The 23,149-nt window shown below is 38.6% G+C and overlaps 1 protein-coding gene and 1 long non-coding RNA gene across 4 annotated transcripts; one reads left to right on the top strand and one right to left on the bottom strand.

The window, feature by feature from the left end:
• Positions 1-3,286: 3,286 nt before the first annotated feature.
• On the top strand, positions 3,287-4,786 carry LOC134200934 (uncharacterized). The gene is made up of 2 exons (XR_009976060.1): positions 3,287-4,307; positions 4,604-4,786. It is a non-coding gene; the product is annotated as an uncharacterized LOC134200934 (long non-coding RNA).
• A 953-nt stretch (positions 4,787-5,739) lies between these two features.
• Positions 5,740-23,137, bottom strand: LOC101742204 (iron-sulfur clusters transporter ABCB7, mitochondrial). Of its 3 annotated transcripts, none has more exons than XM_004925858.5 (14): positions 22,944-23,137; positions 22,744-22,849; positions 20,120-20,196; positions 19,280-19,487; positions 18,441-18,607; positions 17,563-17,692; positions 16,200-16,348; positions 15,504-15,678; positions 14,604-14,761; positions 13,556-13,719; positions 13,051-13,180; positions 10,485-10,613; positions 9,057-9,203; positions 5,740-7,388 (listed from the first exon to the last, which is right to left on the bottom strand). In XM_004925858.5, the coding sequence occupies exons 1-14, from the start codon at positions 23,124-23,126 to the stop codon at positions 7,176-7,178; spliced, it is 2,136 nt and encodes a 711-aa protein (XP_004925915.2). In that variant the 5' UTR covers positions 23,127-23,137; the 3' UTR covers positions 5,740-7,175. The 3 variants fall into 3 exon arrangements, with proteins under 3 accessions (XP_004925915.2, XP_012545620.2, XP_004925914.2); XM_012690166.4 differs by having other exon boundaries at positions 20,120-20,220; positions 22,944-23,131; XM_004925857.5 differs by having other exon boundaries at positions 20,120-20,250; positions 22,944-23,131.
• Between the last annotated feature and the right edge of the window lie 12 nt (positions 23,138-23,149).

Raw genomic sequence — 23,149 nt, forward strand, 5'->3', positions numbered from 1 at the left:
GAATTAAGTTTTGCAAAAATATTTTAATATGCACACAATGTTTAATGTACACACTTTAATGGTTTTGCTTTTTCTTGAACAGGGCGAAGTAGCTGCACTATTTTTTTTTATTTTTTTTTACTTCCCAATCTCTAATTATTACTATTATTATAATTAAATAAAATTACTATTATTCTAAGTATATAATAATTAAAATCTTATTAAATTTACTTTTTAAAAAAAGGATTAAAAACGCAATTAAAAATAATAATATAAGATACTTTTTGATGAATGGGAAGTTTTTTTTTTATTGCTGATAGCCTTGAGAGGCTATGTCAGCTTCACCCTAACGTTAGTAGGTGAGCTCGCGGGGCTCAAGCGGAGAGTTGCTAACACTGACCCTAGCAAGAGCAGTGCTTCGCAGAATCTACCACCGGATCGGAAACGCGGCCCACTGAGAAGATCCGGCGAGAAACTCAGTGGGCTGTGTCTATGGGTTAGTTCGCTCGTCGAGCCCTTCGTCGCAAGCGACGGGTTCGACGAGGATGGTGACCGGTGCTTGTGGTGCCTAAAAGCACCGTTAATGGATCAGGAGGATCCGTAATGACGTGCTTTGGGCGACGTCGACGGTTTACCATTCGGTCTACTGGGTCGGGTATGTAATTTCCAGCGGCTACGATGAGAGGGTTCTCATGTCGTGCCGCCTTCTCAAAATGGCGCAGCGATGCCGACTGCAAATACTTAGTAACTGAATCGAGCTCCAGGTCATCGTGGAGATCCACGTTCCTAAGGAACCACGGCGCTCCGATGGCTATCCTGCAGAATCGTGATTGAATAACCTGAAGGGATTTCAAGTGGGTGCGGGCTGCGTGAGCGAACACTACGCTTGCATACGTCATGACGGGGCGTATACAAGTTTTGTAGAGAGTTACCTTATTACGGAGGGACAGTTTGCTTCGACTACAAAGCATTGGATAGAGTCGTCCTAGAATAAACGCGGCGCGGTCGCGTACCGTTTTTATATGGGGACGGAATGTCATCCCTCTGTCGAGGGTGACGCCTAGATATTTGACCTTCGAGACCCACGGTATGGGCTGACCAAAGAGAGTGATGGGACTAACGGCGGAGGTGTTTGCGCGCCTACTACGGAGTGGGATGCTCAAAGTGATGTTCGGAGGGCGACCCCTTTTGAAGAGCACCGCTGCGCTTTTCGTGGGGTTGATGTCAATTCGCCACTTCCGGAACCACTGTCCCATGGTGGCTACTGCGATCTGGAGTCGCCGATGAAGCAGCGACATCTTCCTACACGAGTAGTAGATAGCCGTGTCATCGGCGAAGAGCGCTAGATGGGTCTCCGGAGACCGGGGTATATCATTGATATACAAACTAAATAATAACGGGGAGAGCGCGGAGCCTTGCGGGACTCCGGCAGTCAGTTGACGGGGACGAGAACGAGTTCCCTCTACTCGATATCGAAACGAACGGTTCGACAAGAAGTCTCGTATGATGAGCACGAGTCTGTCTGGCACTCCCATGTTGTACAGTTTGTAAATTAAACCGTTGTGCCAGACTTTGTCGAACGCCTTCGCGATGTCGAAGAAGAGGGCGCCGGTCGGGATTTGTTTACGCCTATTTAGTCCTATCAGGATGTGCTCCGTGAGGCGGTGCACTTGTTGTGTTGTGCACGAGTGCTTAGAGCGGAATCCGAACTATTCGTCTAAGAGAATTTTGTTCGCGGTAACAAAATCCCAGAGGCGTTTCCTAAGGAGCCGTTCGTAAATTTTTCCTATCCTCGGGAGGAGACTAATCGGACGGTAACTAGAAGTTTCGTTTGTCGGTTTGCCCGGCTTATGTATACCGATAACGTCCGCTTCTTTCCACACCGCGGGAAAGATGCAGTGCGTCATAGCGGCATTTAAAATTATAGCCAACATTGCTATCAGTTGGACTGGCAAAAGTTTTAGCGCGCGGTTGCGGATGCCGTCGGAGCCGAGTGCCTTCCTAGGTTGGAGGTTGTGGATAGCGTCTCTAACTTCGTCAGTGGTAATGGGGGGTAACGCGTCCGAGGGCGGCAGGGAAGCTCTGCGCTCGACCTCCCTGTCGACTAACTCGGTGTGTTCGGGGTCCGCGTGTTGAGTGCTGGTGGTGCACTGCTCTTGCAGTGCATCGGCCAGCAGCTCAGCCTTGTCAATTTTTTTTTTTTTTTTAGTAAAATTGTCATAAAAATACATACTACAACTACAAAGTGAGATTTTCAATTCAACATCATATCAACTTTCCCTGTTGAGATACAATTCGCAATATGTATCCGACTCAGATGACGGGATAACACAGTGCCCCCATCGTCCGTTTTTTTTTATTGCTTAGATGGGACTTTTATCGCTACGACTAAATCGTATTCTGGCGTCAGCCACCTTGAGATATATTTTATTATTTTCATTACTTAGATGGATAGACGAGCTCACAGCTCGTGTAAAATGGTTACCGGATCCCGTAGACATCGACAATAGACATGCGTAGTTCCGGACCTAAATAGTTCCTGGAACTATGTCCTCATATGGAACTATATCATTCAATCCGAGTTGTCAAAATTAACATGTTCAGACAGTTCCATTTCCATTCCAAGTGTACTGTTATGCAGGAACTACGAACGCGTTGAACATGACGGACATGCGGACATGATTAGAGCATAGGTACTAGACATGCGTAGTTCCGGACCTAAATAGTTCCTGGAACTATGTCCTCATATGGAACTATATCATTCAATCCGAGTTGTCAAAATTAACATGTTCAGACAGTTCCATTTCCATTCCAAGTGTACTGTTATGCAGGAACTACGAACGCGTTGAACATGACGGACATGCGGACATGATTAGAGCATAGGTACCGCGCGGCGCGGAGGCGTGGCGCGGCGAGTCCACCCGAACGAGTCTCGAAACGACACGAGTCCACGTAAAGAGATAAGGCGACATATGGCACGAATACGAGAGAGTGAGATGGAGCGAGTGCATGAAACTGCATGTGGAGCTCTTTCATATTACATTTTTATTAATATTGAAGTTATGTTCTATGACCTACGTGTTACAGTCGATAGTTGAATAAATTAAAATGTTTTGCTATGGATTTTGACCTTGACCATGCATCATTCCTACGAGCACTTAACCTTAAGTGTTTGTGGACCATTTCTTAGAAAATCATAATTCAAAATTCGAGAATTTTAAAACATTCACCACTTTCGCTATTCGGTATCTCGGTTATGGGAAAAAGGTTGTAAGGCTACAACGAGCTTAATTTACGTTGCATATCAGAATAACGTGGTATTTTAATTAACAACTGATAGGTTATAGTTTCCGGTGCATCGTACAATACCTACATTGAAAAATAATGAAAGTAGTAGAGTAGTTGAAATTATGACAAAGTAATTACAGTACATTAATAAATTATGCAACCAGCTGTAACAATGAACCTAAAACTAAAAACCTTACAAAATAATAATTACAATAATAATTGCCATAAGCGGCAATCTATTTTTATATAGTGCTTTTAAAAAATTGTATTTTTAATACCTTTTTTGAAAAATATTGTGTAATTAATAATAACTTAATACGTGATTCGCTACACTACAAACAGCTACTAGACTTAACATGTCCGCGGAACTAAACAGCTTCAAACAGCTACTAGACTTAATATGTCCGCGGAACTAAACAGCTACAAACTACAAACAGCTACTAGACTTAACATGTTCGTGAAACTAAACAGTTCCGCGAACATGTTTACTGGAACTAGTTCCGACACTCAAAAGAACGATGTCATGTTCAATCCAGTTCTGAACATGATTAGCGCACGTCTAATCGACAACGTAAATGCGCGCTACACGCCTCGAGATACGAGTTCTAAATCTCAGTTTTAACACTACAACGGTTGCCCCACCCTTCAAACTGAAACGCATTACTGCTTCACGGCAGAAATAAGCGGAGTGGTGGTACCTACCCGTGCGGACTCACGCGAGGTCTAACCACCAGTAATTACGCAAATTAAATTTTTCCGAGATTGATTTTTATTACGCGATGTGATTGAGTGATGAACATTTGTTAGGTACGTATTTCATAGTCTCTATCTTCGATCAACAATAGTAACTAGATTTCGGGTCGGTGCATAAAATCCGTCTCGTCAAATAACAGCGCACTTGAAATGTGAGCTGTTATTTTGTTTAGTTCACTTCAAACACAGCCAATGTCAACCCGTCTCACAATACCGCAGTGTGTATTCAAAAGTTGCAAAAATAAGGCCCGAAAAAGCAATTTAACGGCCGGAATATCTTACTTTCGGTAAGTACATGAAGTATAAACTATATTGTAAGCTTTAAACTTATAAATAATATTAAATTTTGAACAAAATTATCGATTTTTAACCACCGCTACAAATGTTGGCCAAGGCTCGGCCAACACATGGACAAACTTTTGCTTAACAGAACAGTAAATGCATGGAGTAGATTTGTGTTGTAATAATTTTTTAAAATTTGTTAGTAGCACTTCAAAATTAGTTGGTTAAAATTGGTTAATGCTGCTTTTGTGTCTGTTTGTTGGACTCTCATTAGATACTTAGCTTTCCATTTTTATTTTAGCTTTCCTAGCAATCACGTGTGCAGAATGGATCTGGATTGTCTCCAGAGAAACAAGAGATGACTTTTATAAGCCAGCTAAGATCTCCGCTTATTGACACTGGACATCTTTGTCTTCCGTGCTCACGGCTACTGAAACGTGGCCGAAACATTGTAATAAAAATACCGCGCTTGAAACCGTTTAAACGTTGTTTTATTATGTGCACTGGTCGCGAAAACTTAAAAATATATATTACACAAAAACGTAACGCTAATAAAATAATAAGTAATGTATAGATACTAACAAACATACATTTCCAAAACATAAAAAGTAAACAACTAAACTTTTACTTTAATTCATTAATAAATTATTTTAGTGTTAAGCGCGACTCCCTTACCTCCTGTAGTAAATAGAAATCGGCATTTCAAGAAGCAAAAATAAATAAAGCAAAACGATGTTAGTTCTCAGAGCAATTAAGGGAAAAGTTACTTTATTTGTTGCCGATTAAGATTGATTTAACATTAAAAGTTGTTTAAAATATGTCTTTTTATTGGTAAGTGACAGGAGTAATTTATTGCTTTGCTCGTTTTATATGACGAATGATCGTAAGTATTAGATAATGTTTTGGAGATTTGTGACTTTATTACTAGGTGCCATAGTTGTTATTAGTTTGAACGTAAAAGTGTTTCAAATCTTTTTTCTCCGTTTGTTAGTAAACGAATGTAGCTATATAAGTATATATTCACGCGGACAGTTTTTGCTTTAATTTTGTACGTATCCCTTTATCTAGTTACTATTGTTGATCGAAGGTCTCTATACTCTGATACAGAGTTGTCGATAAAATACTCCTAGTGTTGTGAATACGTACTTACCATACACAATACCGGTGTGCTTAGGGCGAGTTTTTTTAACGCTCTCCATAGCGTAAAAGTTAACTCAAATTTGTATGGAGTTGGAACGTTTGCCTGCGTTTTCCGCTAGGGGCGCTGTTCCAACTTCATTCAAATTTGAGTTAACTTTTACGCTATCGAGAATGTTAAATAACTCGCACTAGTCCCACAGGTCGCGTACGTGCGTCCTCCTCTATTACGCATCATCTGTTAATATTCAAGTCAACAAAAAAGTCGTAATTTTTTTAGCACCAAAATAAAACAACCAGTTTGTTATTTAACAAAATATACTTCTTAATCAACAGATACTGTACACCATATCTCTATTAACAATGAGCATACTTTAACAATTTTCATCACATTACGTATTGTTTTATACGTGGATATTTATAAGAGTCGATAATTCACGAGCCAAGCGAACCGACAATATTTCATCTCTTCATTTCATAATTGAACTGAAAACGTCTTTGGCGCCATTGTGATTTAAAATTCAATGAAAATAAAAAGTGACACTAAAAAAATACAAGCTATATTTGTAAAACACTTAATCCGCAAGAGAATTAAATAAAATACTACAAAAAATTACACCTCTCCGTGTGAATTGCACATAAAAGCTTTTTAACGAGCCCGGTGATAGATTTTTTAATAGCATCACTCTGAGCATAACAAAAATTAATAATTAGCATTACATAATTCAGTGAATAGGTTAAAAGTGACAATTATCAGAAATCGATATCGATATTTTTTGGGCGTGTCCCAACTCTAGGTTCTCTTAGTTCGAATGTTGCGTTAGTGCGGGCCATGAAGTTCTAGCGTTTTTATTTGTAACCGCGCACCAAAATTAAGATTACTATTATTTTCTTGTTTATGTATTTTAATTTAGAGATCTTAAAAGGTAGTGACTGTAATGTTATCTTTAATTTGGTTTATTATAACAAAGATCCGATTGTATATATTTTATCGAATATTTCTGTTTCGAAGCAAAACGTTTGTTAGTTACAAAGATTCCTTTACATCTTTATTATATTGTCGCTACAAAATAATAACTGTATGTGTTTAAAAAACTTCCATCAACAATAGTAACGCAAAATAATAAAATATAACACTAATAATATCGAGACGGATTACATCGAAAACAAAATAATTACATCAACAATTACAAAGTCGATTTAAAGATGCATTCACATTAAGTAACTTTTGTTTTATAACTACACGATTATCATATTTCTATAAATTCATGTTTTATGAATTCCAAGAAAAATGTTGTTTTATTAGTGAATATGTAGCACATTACAGTTAAACATCTCACGATTGATTTTTCGTTTAAATAAAATATGAAAAATCGACTATCGAACAAAAATATCCTCCCCACTCCAACAAAGGAGTTTGTCAACAATTTCACTATAAACTAATTTTGATTAGTAAATGGTAACAGTCTCCAGGTTGAAGTTTAAAAAGTTTTCTGATGATGAATGGGCGCACGATTTCACGAGCCACCTTGTACTGAGTGGTTTCACGAGCCCGTAACAACACGAACGTCGTCAATTCTTGAGACGGTAGGCAGCGGCTTGGCTCTGCCCCTGGCATTGCTGAAGTCCATGGGCGACGGTAACCTTTCACCATTAGGTGGGCTGTGTGCTCGTATGCCTACAAGGGCAATAAAAAAAAAACATGTGGTCGCAGTGTCGGCGGCTGAGGTTCTTGATCACTTGGATAAGGGATGTTGGTTCTGTTTCTCCCAGAGCTTGTAGTACAGGGACGAGGGGTTGGCGACGAGCTGGTGGTGGGAGCCGCGCTCGCTGATGGCGCCGCGCTCCAGCACGAGGATCTCGTCGGCGTCGGCCACGGTGGAGAGGCGGTGCGCGATGCAGATCGACGTCTTCCCGACCGTCGCTGCCTTCAACGCTTGCAGGATCGCCTGGACATTGTTGTTCTTTTAAGATTTACTAACTGACCCGGCAGACTTCGTAGTGCCTCAATCAATAAATAAAAGACCCAAGCTTTTGTATAAAAATAAACTTAAAACAAACAAAAGGAATCCGTCCGATGTGTCCGCCACATCAATCAGAAAACAACATTGTTATTTTTATATTTACCTACCATTTAAACCTTCTCTGGACTTCCACAAATAATTGAAGACAAAAATTAGCCAAATCGCTTCAGTCGTTATCGAGTTTTAGCGAGACTAACGAACAGAAATTCATTTATATATGTATATATATAGATTTTATTTTCTTTGTTGTTTCGTTGTACACTACCCAGAGCTTGTTGTTGTTACGTATGCTTATTTAAATATGTTTTGTATTCGGATTCACCGTTTAATTTTTGTTTTTTTTTATTGTATTATAGTTTAAGTGCTTAGATTGGTGGACTAGCTCACAGCCCACCTGGTGTTAAGTGGTTACTGGATCCAATAGACATCTAAGACGTAAATGTGCCACCCGCCTTGAGATATAAGCTATAAGGTCTCAGTATAGTTACAACGGCTGCCCCACCCTTCAAACCGAAACGCATTACTGCTTCACGGCAGAAATAGACAGGGCGGTGGTACCTACCCGCGCGGACTCACAAGAGGTCCTACCTCCAGTAAAACCACTATTTAAGTCTGTACACACGTACAAGTACCTAGCATTGAATCCCACAATAAACCAAAGGGGAACGGGGGTGACTGAAAATCAGCGCTGTTCACTTCATCGACACTGAATAGCATTAGCTGAGCAACTTGCTTTTGCCTTTTATTTTTCTATTCTTTTTTTTAATCTAAATGTATTAATCTGGATTAATGTGAAAGCCAATAAACGATTTTATTATTTTTATTGTTCATAGGTTTCCCCTTTCTCAGTTGGGTCTGTAGACAGAGCCGGTAGAACTGTATATAGGTACCGGCTTTTGGCTAAGTAATATACAGTAGTTATGAGTTTATATGCTAGTTTTTTATTTTATTATTATTATATTTTTACTTTCTCAGCTTGCATTGGTAGCATTTTAGTGGCATTTATGGAATCGGTAAATGTCGCGATTTCTTGGGCTCGGCTAATTGTATTATTAGCAGTGGTCGGAGTAGGTAAATTGATTTTATATACTACGTCAAGATATTATAATATGGACATGCCATTTTATCCATAATGATTTTTTTAATTTGAAACAAAAAAAAATTTTTTAATCCTCCTCGGATTCAATTTCTATATTTATGAGATAAAGTAACAAAAAGCCCTATCTAGGTTTTGTCTCATACTGACAAGCGTCATTTCTAATTCAACAGAAAGGGACAAAATACGGTGTAACTATTCCAAGGTGTTTTTATATAAAATAAAATACTGATTTCTTTCACCATTAGCTAGCACTGGTAGCGTAGATTAATATTATTAATACGTTTTTCACCTTAGACACAGATTCATGCTAATTTCAAAACTCCGGAACAAATATCACAATAAATATGAAGTTCCGGTATTTTGGAGGCACATCCATATTATCCTCTACGTTTGACGTCAACGACCTTAAATCAATCTACCCACTCCGACCTCTAATTATTAATATGAGTTAGCGGGCGTAGTGTAGAGGCGTAGTGTAGGGGCGCGGTGCTCACGTGCTCGGTGAGGGAGTCGAGGCTGGAGGTGGCCTCGTCGTGCAGCAGCAGCGGCGCGTCCTTGAGGATGGCGCGCGCGATGCCCACGCGCTGCTTCTCGCCCCCGGACAGCTTCAGGCCGCGCTCGCCGACCTCCGTCTCATAGCCCTGGAACAGAGCCGGGACACTCGATTCATAAATCCAGCCTAATCCTTGCGTTTCTCAAGTTTGTTTTGAGGTTATTTACTATGGTTTTTTTTTTAACTTATTTGGGTAGAAGATTACAATTTAATCAATTTACTTATTGATACAATACACAATAACAATAATAGTAACAATAATAAATAAAAACACTAATACATAATATATCAGACTATATACATACACAATTACACACATAAATAACATAAACATACACGTACATATATAATGAAATACATATAAGTAATACTAAATCGATATAGTGCTCCTTTAATGCCTTCCTGAATACTTCAAATGAGGGTAAGTTTTTATTTATTTATTATTAACATAGAAGTAGAAAAACAATCATAATTTGCATCTGTGCTTGATCTAGGTGATAAAACCTGTATCTCAAGCAGCGGTGCTCCTCGTACAAAGAATACAACAGCTTTACTCCATTGTGCTGTCCTTTGGACATTCATCGGAGTGATCAATAAAACACTAAATATAATTACAGTACCCGGCGATAAATACTGCACATCGACTTTTGGAATAAGAAAATCGGCTAATTTCGGCTTCTTAGAGCGCTATCTCTGTCGCACGCCAAACATTAACAACTTGAACTTGCATTTGAACAACAATTGACGTCACTTAAGTATTAGCTACAATTACGAAATTAACAGATTGTTTCTTTTCAAAAGTCGATGTGCAATATTCATTGTCTGGTACTGTACATGTATAATCATGTCAGTCGAACGTTGAATCGCTGCACGTTACCCACCAACTAACGTAAAAGGTTTATTACTAAAACTGCCTAGTGAGCTAAGCGTGGCGGGGTATCATTTCCCTACACGTTCATTTAATTGCAAATTTCATGAATCACTTCTTACTGCATTAAGAAAAAATATGTGTGGTGATTTCCTTACTATAAAGAGAAGTTCCTTATTATAAAAATATTAACTTTAAATTCTATTCGAGGTATAAAGAAAATAATTATTCAGGTATACACTTTTGATTATGATTTTTAATTGATAAAAACAAAAAACAAACATTACACTGTGTGCATTACTAATAAAAATCTTACGTTACGGACGTTTTTTCCCGGTTAGGGTACCCCTCCGCATCGTCCCATAAGGAACTTCGTTTCAAAAATTATTCAATTATATGTATTAAACAAACCAGTATTAATGCATTTTTTTTTAATTTCAATATTATAAACTTTAATGCTTACTTGTACTAAACTTAAAACTTATTCCAAAAAACCCTAACCTTGGGCCAGGTGAGCACCGCGTCGTGCAGCTCGGCGAGTCTGCTGGCGGCGTACACCTGCTCCCGGGACTTGCTCAGGTCTCCGTAGTGCAGGTTGTGGAATATCGTGTCGTGGAACAGCACGCAGTCCTGGAACACACTTTCTCATTACCTACACTCACGAACTTCAAATATAAAGGGACTTTTTGGCGGAAACGCGAGGAGTGAAGTTGTGTGATTTGTTTTATTTTGTCTATTTAGTGTTTCTTCAGGTTTAAATGTGTAATAACAACGGTGGTTTATTAACTATTTAATATCTGTGAAAGTGCACAAATGTGGGAAAATGAAACAAAGCCACCGCACGTAACTTCGCGGGATCCTCCAAAAAGTCCACTGAAAAAATCTCAGTAAATGACCAACATTTTACTGAGATTATATTTCATTCCATATCATGTCATCTCATTTCATTTCATTTTATTTCATCTCAGTTGATTAATATCTGAAATTAATCATCTTCATTTCATTTTACTCCATATCATAATTTTTCATAAAAATAAGAATATAATTTAAAATAAGACATGACTTAAAGGTCTTAATTGCCAAGCCACAAAATCCCTTAAAAAAATCTAATATAAAGGGTTGTTCGTATTGTCGCATCATTGACCCTGGCTTTATCTCTTACGTGTTACTTACGTTATCGGATTTGAAATTTACTGGAGCCCATGGACATCTACAATGTAAATGCGCCACCCACCTTGAGATATAAGTTCTAAGATCTCAGTATAGTTACAACGGCTGCCCCACCCTTCAAACCGAAACGCATTACTGCTTCACGGCAGAAATAGGCAGGGCGGTGGTACCCACCCGCGCGGACTCAAGCGGTCCTACCGCCAGTAAAAAAGGATTTATTCGAAACTACACAATATTTATAATGAATAACTAATTAAATAAAAGAATTTGAATATAGTGAGGAAAATTGATAAACGTCTTACTGGTGGTAGGACCTCTTGTGAGTCCGCGCGGGTAGGTACCTCCACTCTGCCTATTTCTGCCGTGAAGCAGTAATGTGTTTCGGTTTGAAGGGTGGGGCAGCCGTTGTAACTATACTTGAGACCTTAAACTTATGTCTCAAGGCGGGTGGCGCATTTACGCTGTAGATGTCTGTGGGTTCCAGTAACCATTTAACACCAGGTGGGCTGCGAGCTCGTCCACCCATCTAAGCAATAAAAAAAAACTTCAATGAATATTTGACCCCAACTGAGACTGTAATGTTCTCATGAAATCACTGGGATCACTGAGAGGGCTTACGATGAGTAAGGTGTTTGGTATAATAACCGGCAAACTTCTTGAGCATTTGTTGACGTAGTGGGGGTAAGTTTGCGCATGGTACACTCACGTGCAAAAACATTACTTACTCTGCGTCATAATGCTATTAAATTATTAAAATCAACATATGTATTTATTTACATATTTATTAGAACATCAACAAAACATATAGGTTAATAATTGTAATAATTTAATCTTGGGGTAAAATAGATATTCCTTCTATTAAGTCAAAACTAGAGCTGTTGCCAGGTCTTGGTTCAGTTGAAGCGAAGCTGGTATTTGTAATTTTAATCTTGACCATCATCATCATCACTGTTTTCATCACCCGAGTCGCTATCATCGTGATGAGTCAACATAGGGCTCATCGGCGTAGTTTACAACTCGGTCGATTCGGTCTTCTTTTTTGTCTATAATTAATTATTTTTTGAAGATATTCGATTCGTAGTAATCGAATGTTACTTTTTTCATTTACCAGCTTCCGATTATTTTCTGTTCTTTTCTTCCATCTGAAGCCTAGCTCTTTCATAATTCGTCGTAAGCTTCATTCTGAGCCATTAAAATTTATATCTTCTTTAAATTTTTCGAAGCCTTTCTACGGTACGGAGTTTCGCTGCTTGTTATGTAGTTATTATGATTACATCTTTTTATTACAGATTGAACGAAACTATCCATTCCGGTAACTTTCTTCTTCCCTGATCTTTTCTTACCCGGAGTTCGAAACACGGCGAGCAAGCCAGAGCCTTTAGCTTCGTGAATAATGCACCTAACAGTACTCACTGATGTTTTTCTTGCTTCCGAAGTCTGTTTTACTTTTTCCATATAATTCTTCCCCTGTTTTATAATGAAGCAATATACGTCGTACACAATTTTTCTACCCTTTCTTTTGAATACTACACCAGTTTGTCGCGGCATAGTGTATTTTTTATAAAAAATCAACAAACACTCAACATATAGCAATGGCAACAAAGTCAACAAGCAATTATAACAAATAACTTAACGATTAATTACGATAGACTTTCCACTGTACGCAAGCGTACTTTTGGGAGCAAGCGGAACGAAGGCGCGGTGCGGGACGCAAGGTTCGACTGATCTACCAATAACGCGCTCGATACGATGTCCCCTGCCGTCGCGCCTCACCCTCACCACCAAAGTGATCTAAAATTCGGTTCTGCGCAGTCAAGGTCATTTGCCGATTACTATAAGCATTAGTCTATACAGGCTAGGGGTATAACAGATCGACGCAGAAACATGTTTGGCTCACCTGCGGAACGACTGCGATGGCCTTCCTCAAGCTAACCAGGTCCACGTCCCGGATGTTCTGTCCGTTGATGAATATGTTCCCGGACTGCGGTTCGAAGAATCGGTACAACAGTCGGACCATTGTGGATTTTCTGTCGACAATATTTTAATGAGTTTTATTTGGTGGCCATTCTTTTTTTTATTTATTGCTTAGATGAATGGACGAGCTCACAGCCCACCTGGTGTTAAGTGGTTACTGGAGCCCATAGACATCTACAACGTAAATGCGCCACCCACCTTGAGATATAAGTTCTAAGGTCTCAATTATAGTTACAACGGCTGCCCCACCCTTCAAACCGAAACGCATTACTGCTTTACGGCAGAAATAGGCAGGGTGGTGGTACCTACCCGTGCGGACTCACAAGAGATCCTACCACCAGTCATTACGCAGCTGTTCAATTTTTTTATCTTATTTCACTCGTGCAGACTGAAGCCGTGTAGTGTTAGTATCGAGTGCGTGGACTCACCCGGAGCCCGAGCCGCCCACGATGCCGATCTTGGCGCCGGCCGGGATCGAGAAGCTGAGGTTGTTGAATATCGGCTTCCCGTTCACGTACTTGAAGTTCACGTCTCTGAACTCTATCGTGGCCGTCCTACTGTCCACGATCAGCGGCGGAGCTTTCTGTATCTCCTGGAACAATTCGCGGCGGGATTAGTTGCCGGGACGGAGGGGGTGGATCCAGGAGCACTTTAAAAAAAATGAAACTGTGACTGGCATCGAGTTTATTTTATAAAAAAAATAGTACAAACGATGTGTGTTTCCGCTGCTCAAGCCAAATCTGTTCTGCCGCGCTTTTAGTAATATATCGTCTTCATATAGAGACGATGCATTTAAGAATGTTTTAGTCTGCATTATTATTTAAATTGCGTTATCTATACTAATATTATAAAGAGGAAAGATTTGTTTGTTTCGAATAGGCTCCGAAACTACTGGACCGATTTGAAAAATTCTGTTTCCATTAGAAGCCGACATTGTCCCTGATGAACATAGGCTACTTTTTTTTTTTTTTTTTTTGGTTTCATGTGTGTTTTAATGTTTCCGAAGCGAAGCGAGGGCGGGTCGCTTGTTATGGCGTTATTATTTATACTAGAGGTGCCGCAGTAATAGAAATTTGACTATAATTAATTGGAATTGTAAGTTTGTACACTATTATGATTGTATTTTCAACGCCAAGACTACACTATAGAAAAATATTAATAAAAATAAACAATATTTAATCTATTCTCAATTTGACCACAGACTATAAGCAATAAAAAAGTTTGGGAAAAAACCAAGAGTATAGGTGTGCCAGTGTCAAATACATGGTAGTGTGTGTAATGATTTTTTTATTGATTTAATGTATTTTTTATGCATAATTTAAAAAAATATTAACATTCTGCAGTCCTTCTTTGTATTCTCTATAAGTGTGGGAAATTTTATACTCCTCCGTCCGCGCAATTTTCGTAAAAAGGGATACAAAGTTTTTGCTTCACATATTAATATATAGATAGCGTTATTATTGGGGCGCGACGCACCTTGATCCGGGACTGCACGGTCATGAGCGTGAACATGGTCTGCATGTCGACGAGCGCCTGGCGCACCTCCCGGTACACGGAGCCCAGGAAGCCGAGCGGGATGGACAGCTGGAACAGGAGACCGTTCACCATCACCAAGTCGCCCACCGTCATGCTACCTGCGGCGCGGTGCAACACACGACTTTATTGCTACTTTTCAATTACAGAGCACAATGCGACTCAGTGCCGGCACACGATGCCGAATTATGCTGAAGCTTAATTGGAACGTGAATTAGTTTTCAAATGCATCAACGGAGTGCGCTAAGTCCACGATGATGATTCGATCAAGCCATTGCAATGTTTTTTTTTTATTGCCCTTGTAGGCAGACGAGCATACGGCCCACCCGATGGTGAGCGGTTACCGACGCCCATGGACTTCAGCAATGCTAGGGACAGAGCCAAGCCGCTGCCTACCGCTGTTTACAAAAGTTACAAATATTCCTGTAAAATAAATTTGTTTACAGATTCGAATTCCAAAATAAAATTGTATTCACATTTTAAATGTGGAATATAGAAGAAAAAATTTTTTTGTACCTTCATCCGTACTTACATTTACTTTTTTAGCACAGTTTGAATTAACTTTGATTATTTCTAAGAAATTACGACGAAACGAAAGCCTTATAAGTTTTTTCAACAATAAAGGTTTACTAAGGTTTGTCACTGAGTCGTTATCGATTGCGAGTATCATACGAGAGCAGTACTTTTGAGAGTGCTAGATTGTGTGAAGCGTTGCTGTAGTTGGAACACTACCAACTGGTGCGCGGGGGTGCGGCGGGGGGTGTTGGGGCGGGGGGTGTAGGGGTGGGGGTGTAGGGGCGGGGGGTGCGGCGGGGGGTTGGGGCAGGGGGTGCGGCGACGTACCGGCGGCTATCTCCCGGGCGGCGAGCAGCATGACGAGGCTGAGTCCGGCGCTGAAGATGGCGTGTTGTCCGAAGTTGAGCGCGGCGAGGCTCCACGCCGTCTTGAGGGACGCGCTCTCGTACTGGCGCAGGCTGGCGTCGTACTTCTCGAGCTCGTGGCGCTCGTTGTTGAAGTACTGTGACGCACACAAAACCGTTATCTTCATTACATAGTATAAAACAAAGTTGCTTTCTCTGTCCCTATATCCCTATGTATGCTTAAGTCTTTAAAACTACGTAACGGATTTTGTTGCGGTTTTTTTAATAGGTGGAGTGATTGAAGAGGAAGGTTTGTATGTACAATAACATCCATTAAATATTGGAGAAATCAGTAATAAATTACAGTTTCCGAGGCGAAGCGAAAGCGGGTCGCTAGTTATTTATAAATAAACAAAACGATTCGCTACCAATGTTATGGTCGAATTTCTTACGCTTATGCGAAAATTTGTTTTAACAAAATACCACTATGCTAATTGCTCCACTGCGTTCCTCCACAGTGCGTTTCCAAACATTTTTTTGCCACATATCATCCGGCTTTGGGATGGGCTCCCTTCCACGATGTTTCCCGAGCGCTATAACATGTCCTTCTTCAAACGCGGCTTGTGGAGCGTAGGGCTGGGCAGTGCTGAGGTCCACGGGCCGCGTGCAGGGCAGTCACCTTGACGGTCTCGTAGTTGATGAGCGAGTCGATGGCGGTGTTGCCGGCCTGGTTCTCCGCGCGGTTCATGCGCACGCGGAACTGCGTCCTCCACTGCGTGATGGCGAGCGTGAAGGCGGCGTACACTCCCACGCAGCCGACCGCCAGCCCTGCGCGCGCACACACACACGTCACAACTAATCTAACGTATATTACTACTAGCTTTTGCCCGCGACTTCGTCCGCGTCGAATACTTTGCATTTTTTTTTCTACCCAAGCTGATCAGCGTCGCCTTAACTAGTAGGTGAGCTAACGGGGCTCTAACCTGATGACGTTACTAACACGAACCCTAGCAAGAGCCGTGCTTTGCAGAATCTACCACCGGATCGGAAACGCGACCCACTCAGAAGATCCGGCGAGAAACTCAGTGGGCTGTGTCTGAGGGTATAGTTTACAAATAATGCTATATTTTAGAACAAATTTGGTTAGCATAAAAAATCTTATAGTGAGCCAACCTTAACATATAGACATATTATGCTATCGCGGACTTTTTTCTAGTTCTAATCTTTTAAAGGGGAACAATTCTGTCATACATTATTTTAGCGAAACTTTAACCGTTTCTGCAGCGCACGCAGCGGAAGCTCTCAAAAGGAAAAAAAACCTCAATTTTGAAACATTCTTTAGTGTGATGTTATATAGCCTATAGCCTTCTTCGATAAATGAACACTGAAATAATTTTTCAAATCGGACCAGTAGTTCCTGATATTAGTGCGTTCAAACAAACAAACTCTTCAGCTTTATATTAGTATCTCTAACGTATATTACTATTGAACTAGCTCAGCATTTGAATTGTTCCGGTTAGTTTTTCTCCACACCGGAACTGCAGTAAATTACAATCTATAGATGTACTTTAGATTCATTTTTTGCCTTCACAAGTGAACTGCGATATGATCTTAATAGTGAACAGTCACTGTAGCTTGTGGAGATCAACAATGCTGCAATTCAAATTTATTAAAATTTATTTTCTATTTTTTAGTTGGATTTTCTATAATAGCGTACTATGTTAGTTTTTTTAAGCTATTATTTATTTTTCATTTTTTAGTTGAATTTCAAATTTTTCCTTTTTTTTTTAATATTGAAACATTACATTGACAATAATAATTATTGTCATCGGTCCTTAATAAGTATACCAAATTTCGAGTTAATCCGAAGTTTTAAAGGGGGTCAAAATCAGGTTCAAAGATTCCGTTACAAACATACATACATACGTCTGAAGCTAATAAAAGCGTATTAAAAATGAGTACAGCAGTTTTATCAATGACGCACGGTAAAAAGTTCAGCGTGTCATCTTATTTATAGTTTGCCGATAAAGTGCATGACGTACCCGCAAAAGCAAGTCCTCCCTTGACTCCCAGTATAGTAGACACCAATGTGAGCTCGAATATGGTCGGTACAACGTTGAAAATCATGGCCGAAAGGACAAAGTTTATGGCCCTCGACCCCCTGTCTATTGTCTGGAACACAAACGCCTTGTTAGATTGGAGACAAAGATTTGCAGCTGCCACGGAACACCAGTGATACTTGCAGTGTGGGTCACAGTGACTTCACGACTAGTAAGGATCCTGCAGTCACATGAGCTGGACTTAACGTGATTCAGTCTACAAGCAACTCTCGTCAGAAGGAGCAACCCTTCTATGCAGCTGTGTTTTTTAAGGGATTTTATGACCTGGTAACTAAGACCATTAAGTCATGTCTTATTTTAAGTCATATTCTTAATTTTATGAAAAGTGATAATATGGAGTGAAATGAAATGAAATGAAGATGATTCAGCTGTGTGACTGCATAGGCAGTTGTTGCCCTACTTTGCTCTCACCCAGCACAGCACAATCGATATGTGTATAATAATATGAATAAATTCGCAGGGTTGCCATATTGTTGAAATTTAAATCTATAATATTGAAAAATATATTTTATTTTATTTTTATTATTTATTAATACTTTATTTCAGTTTTTAAACAAAAACCATACTATTTTATTAGTAAGATTTACTTATAATCTATGTTAGTAACTTAAAAACCTAACACATAATCATCAGACATACATTATATATCATTACAATTTTTTCCTCCCAAGTGCAAAGGCTATTAATGAGCAGTCCTCGATATGATATGATGTGCAGAAGACTGTTTTTAGAACAATCATTTTTAAAATTAAGTATTTTTAATTTTATTTTCAGATAAATGAATGAAATACAACAATAACCTTGGACAGGGCCCCGGTCTGCCTGCCGAGATGGAAGCCGAGGTCCAGGTTGTGCAGATGCGTGAAGACGTTGCAGGCGAGGCGGCGGATGGAGTGCTGGGCGACGCGCGCGAACACGGCGTTGCGCAGCTCGTTGAAGCCGGCCGCCGTGGCGCGCGCCAGCCCGTCTGCAAATCCATTCAACGAACATCTAGGAGTAGCTAAACGAAACGCAGGACGATTCCAGAGACGTGACAGAACTCGACTGGTGGTAGGACCTCTTGAGAGTCCGCATGGGTAGGGTACCACCATCCTGCCATTTAAGCAATAAAAAAATAAAAAAAATAAAAAATGGCAACACGACTGCGGTATCATCGGAACTCAGCTAGCTTCGTGCTGCACCAGAGGCTAGCCGATGGAGGCGCGTAGACGCCATCACACTTACCAACCAGCCTTCTTGAAGGGCGGTGCCTCCGTCCTAAGAACTGTCATTCGTTTTCGTTTGCTAACGTCAAGAGAAGATTTTTTAATTATTCAAAGACAACAAACGTGATTGGTGTACTCAATATTTCTCTTAACTCAATCACCCTATTCGCCCCTATGATATCTTACGATGGTGTTAATAATTGTGTCTTCTCCAACAAACATGTTTTTATAATTTTGTATAAGCCGCTCACTGAAGGGTGTGACGTCGAAATCTAAATTGTATTATGTAATAGTTGTCCATGGTTGAAACTGGGAACGCTTCACTGTTTTATGACAAAAATAGACAGGATAGGGATAAAATTATTTCTAAATAGTTCTTCATGTTCAATCTAATTTTAATCAATCAAAATCAAAAAATCATATATTATACTTACATCCTACCAATAAGCTGAAAGCTGTTGTTCCTAACGCCTGCGGCACAGTGGCCATGCCGAGCAGCGCGTCTCCGGCCGGTGTCGTCGCCACTTGGTTCACTTCGTCCACAGCATATTTAAAAAGGAATGGCACCGTCACATTCATCACTTTCGCACCAAACAGGAGTGACAGGGACAGTGTTACACGATTCCGGATGGCTTGGTTATCCTGTAACATTTTTAATAATCTGTGTATTCGCCCTACTCCATGGACCTAAGCCAAATAAGAAATTTCATATTCATTAGAATTAGGAAAAAAACTATCAAATGTAACACACGTTTTCAGGCCATAAGTGATATCAATTTCATTATTAAATTTACTGTTACAGTTTAATCTGTAAAAAATGAAACCAAAGAATATAAATAAAAGATATATTGCAAAGTACTGCAGGAAATAGCGATTAATATCATATCAGTTGGAATATTCAAAATTAAAAGCACAACTGTTATATTCATTAACTATTTTTAAAAAGATGCAGAGTGAGTGATAATATTCCAAAATGTGTTAAAATCGTGAATATACAAGATGCAAGTAAGCACTTACACATTTTTTAAAATAAAAGGCATAATTTACTTTCAACTCAACTCAACTAATCTAACATACAGTAGTGACAAATCACAGTCAGGTAAGCAATTTACTACTTACTAAAGCTACGAAAATAATAATAATGAGAAGTTTTTAGACTTCATTTCAATAAAGTACACTACACACTACAAAACGCTCGGGAAATATCAGCAGTTAATAATATTGCAGTCTTTGTGTTAATCTCACAATTTTAAAATTATACAAACTGTTCTCACCTTAGGCCATACATACTCCATCAAGCCCCTGAACATGTCCACAGTGGAAACAGGTTTCGTATCACCCAGGCTTATATCTTCACGGGACAAAACAGATGCACCTGGGTGAAAACAGTCTCTTTTTTGGACCCCTAAGGAGTAAAAGGAGTGTTTCAGGATATATTCAAGGATAGGTTGTCACCAATTCTGATTTCAGAAGAACATTTCTCGTTTTACTTATATATTTTATTTACATTTAAGATTGAGCATGCAAATATTGGTGTCAATTTAAGTAAAAAATTGTAGGCAATTTAAATTTCTAATATAGATTTTTTCTCATATTTGTCATTTTAAATAGGAACAAAAAAACAAAATTTAATTTGAGCTTCAAAATGAGCAATAATTGTGCATGTTTGTATGTTCGTCATTGTGATTTATAATACATTGGAGTGAGTATCAAAACTAATATGTATTATACATTACATTATTTACATGCATATATACTCATTTACAAATCTAGATTACAGTAATGTGAAATTACAAGTGACAACCAATAACAGGCAACATAAAGGACAGGCAAGCGGAAGCTGACTACAGGAATAATGTGGGAAAGGAGACTGCATTCCAACCAAGTAATTAGTAATAAACACAAAGTAGTAAATAAAAGTGTCATTTTTGTTTTTTTTTTTGTAGCAAAGTTTATATCTAACTAGCGACCCACCCTCACTTCGCTTCGGAAACATTAAATTTTATTATTAATAGGTAGCTGAGTCACGCAATGTTACCCGCGGTTATTGTCGTACTGCAAAATGACGCCGCGGGGCGAAGCTAGCCTAAAAAAGTAGCCTAAGTTACTCCTTATATCATCAGCTACCTATCAGTGAAGGTTAGGAGTGGGTGATATAAATCGTATATAGATTCAATATCTATATATCGCAGCAATATCGTTGAATCCGATATTGCCCCGCACGAAATCTATTTATCGATATCAGCCGATACACGATATTGCTCGATGTGATGCGCATCGCCATATCGTACCGATTCGTGAATCGAAATCTATATTTCGATATCAGCCGATACACGATATTGCTCGATGTGATGCGCATCGGCATATCGTACCGATTCGTTAATATCAGCAATATTCGTTTGGTTCGTATCGAATCGGCCAGAGTGAGTGAGCGCACGATAGGGATATCATGTGATGAATGAAACAGAAACAGGCATTATCCATACAATTGTAAACCTTATATTTAAGTCCATATGTCTGTAGATTATTCTTAGCGTATCAGCAGGATACAATTAAGGAAAGAAGTTTCAACTTTTGACCCTAACTTGAATGCAGTATAGCCTATTTGCATCGTTGAATTAAATTTCACGCGCTTTGACCTTGAACTAGAATTTTTGGACAAGTGTTTATGAATACTTAAAAGTTTTTTGTGTTTGATTTTTAAAGTACACATTTTTCTATTTTTAGTTGAATCCAAATAATTGAGTTTATTTCTTGTGTTTGTATTAAACTTTTGAAATCTACACTCTTTTGGTATATTTTGTAATTTTAAATTAAGACACAAAATACTAAAAACTGAAAATGATGTAGCCAGTCCTAAGCCTGGTAAAAGCATGAAGGAAAGTTTTTTTGATATTTTTATTTTCATGTTCTTTTTATTACTTTAAGATCATATTATAAATTGATATCAGAAAACCAACCGTATAACGTTGACTTAAATCTATATCTACTACGATATTATATCAGCGTATCGTTTCAAATCTCAAATATCATGAATCGAGAAAATCTACTAGCATCCATCAATATATAGATTCAGAAAATATATAGATTCAATATCCGATATTGATCCTCGATATATAGATACGATTCGATACGCGGCAAAACCGATATTACCAACTCCTAGTGAAGGTCTCGTCAAAATTGGTCCAGCCGTTTCAGAGATTAGCCCGAACAGACAGACAGACAAAAATTGTAAAAAATGTTATTTTGGTGTATGTACCATATGCATGTAGTAAAAAGCACTTATTACAATATTACAAACAGACACTCCAATTTTATTTATACGTATAGATTATAAAAACCTGGTAATATTACAATATAAGAGGAAAGAAAAATCTTTGAATCTCTTTGGAATAAAAATAAATGAAGTATTATAATAAGTATATATATATTTAAGTTGATATAAGCTATCATAAAGGAACAGAGATAACAAAGCTATAAAACAACATCACAAAACAAACAGTATGTAAGATATAGGTAAAATGTAAGATACATTCTGTAATTAATAAATACAAATTCAAATTATGTATCTCACTTTTCTACCAAATTTAAAAAAATTGAAATTCCTTTTAATTGTTAAATTAAACTTCAATAAAGACCCCTCATTAATTTGCTTCGTTTCATGGCCATTTTATCACAGTTGCGGTCTTCAATACTATTGAATCAATTTACGGTTTTCGGAATATAAAACATTTTGAATGCCATGACGAATTTAAACAAACATCGTTTACAAGGTCAGGTTCCAGACTTATGTAATGCAACTAAATTAACGAATAATACGAGCATAAAACAAATTATCTAAAAAGAATAGACTGCTCAGGATCTGAATTTTGTATTTTACATAAAGCTCATCACTCACCAACGGGTATTTTCCCAGTCTTTGGTTTGTTTGCCAACACTGCCGCCAAAACATTTTTGGCGGAATCCTGACCCCCCTGATTGTTCGGGCTTGGCGACGAATAAAACTAAAAGCACAAAAAATACACTTAGTACATGAAACAATAATGATAAAAAACTATACTATAAAATTATTTATTAAACAAATTTTTGAAAACTTACTCTGAGATAGCTCGTAACAGCACATTGCTTACATACTATGCTTAATTGCGGTTTATTTAATATTATAGAATGGTTACTAGTAACAGATCTAACTAATTTAACATGTGTTCGGAATACTTTTTGAATTCTTTTATTTATTAATAGTGCGACCGCCATAGCGGAACTTCCCAAATGACAGCGCATAGATAATACGTTTAGTACATGTA

The sequence above is a fragment of the Bombyx mori genome, chromosome 22 (assembly GCF_030269925.1).
Source record: "Bombyx mori chromosome 22, ASM3026992v2".
Taxonomy (NCBI): domain Eukaryota; kingdom Metazoa; phylum Arthropoda; class Insecta; order Lepidoptera; family Bombycidae; genus Bombyx; species Bombyx mori.

What these genes read in the sequence shown, in the direction of transcription:
- LOC101742204 (XM_004925857.5), bottom strand. Translation starts at nt 23,126, where the DNA reads ATGCGCTGTCATTTGGGAAGTTCCGCTATGGCGGTCGCACTATTAATA. An exon ending in CTGTTACGAGCTATCTCAGA is followed by an intron (nt 22,850 to 22,943) that starts GTAAGTTTTCAA and finishes TTGTGCTTTTAG; the next exon opens with TTTTATTCGTCGCCAAGCCC. An exon ending in CGGTGCTCACCTGGCCCAAG is followed by an intron (nt 9,204 to 10,484) that starts GTTAGGGTTTTT and finishes GCTCTGTTCCAG; the next exon opens with GGCTATGAGACGGAGGTCGG.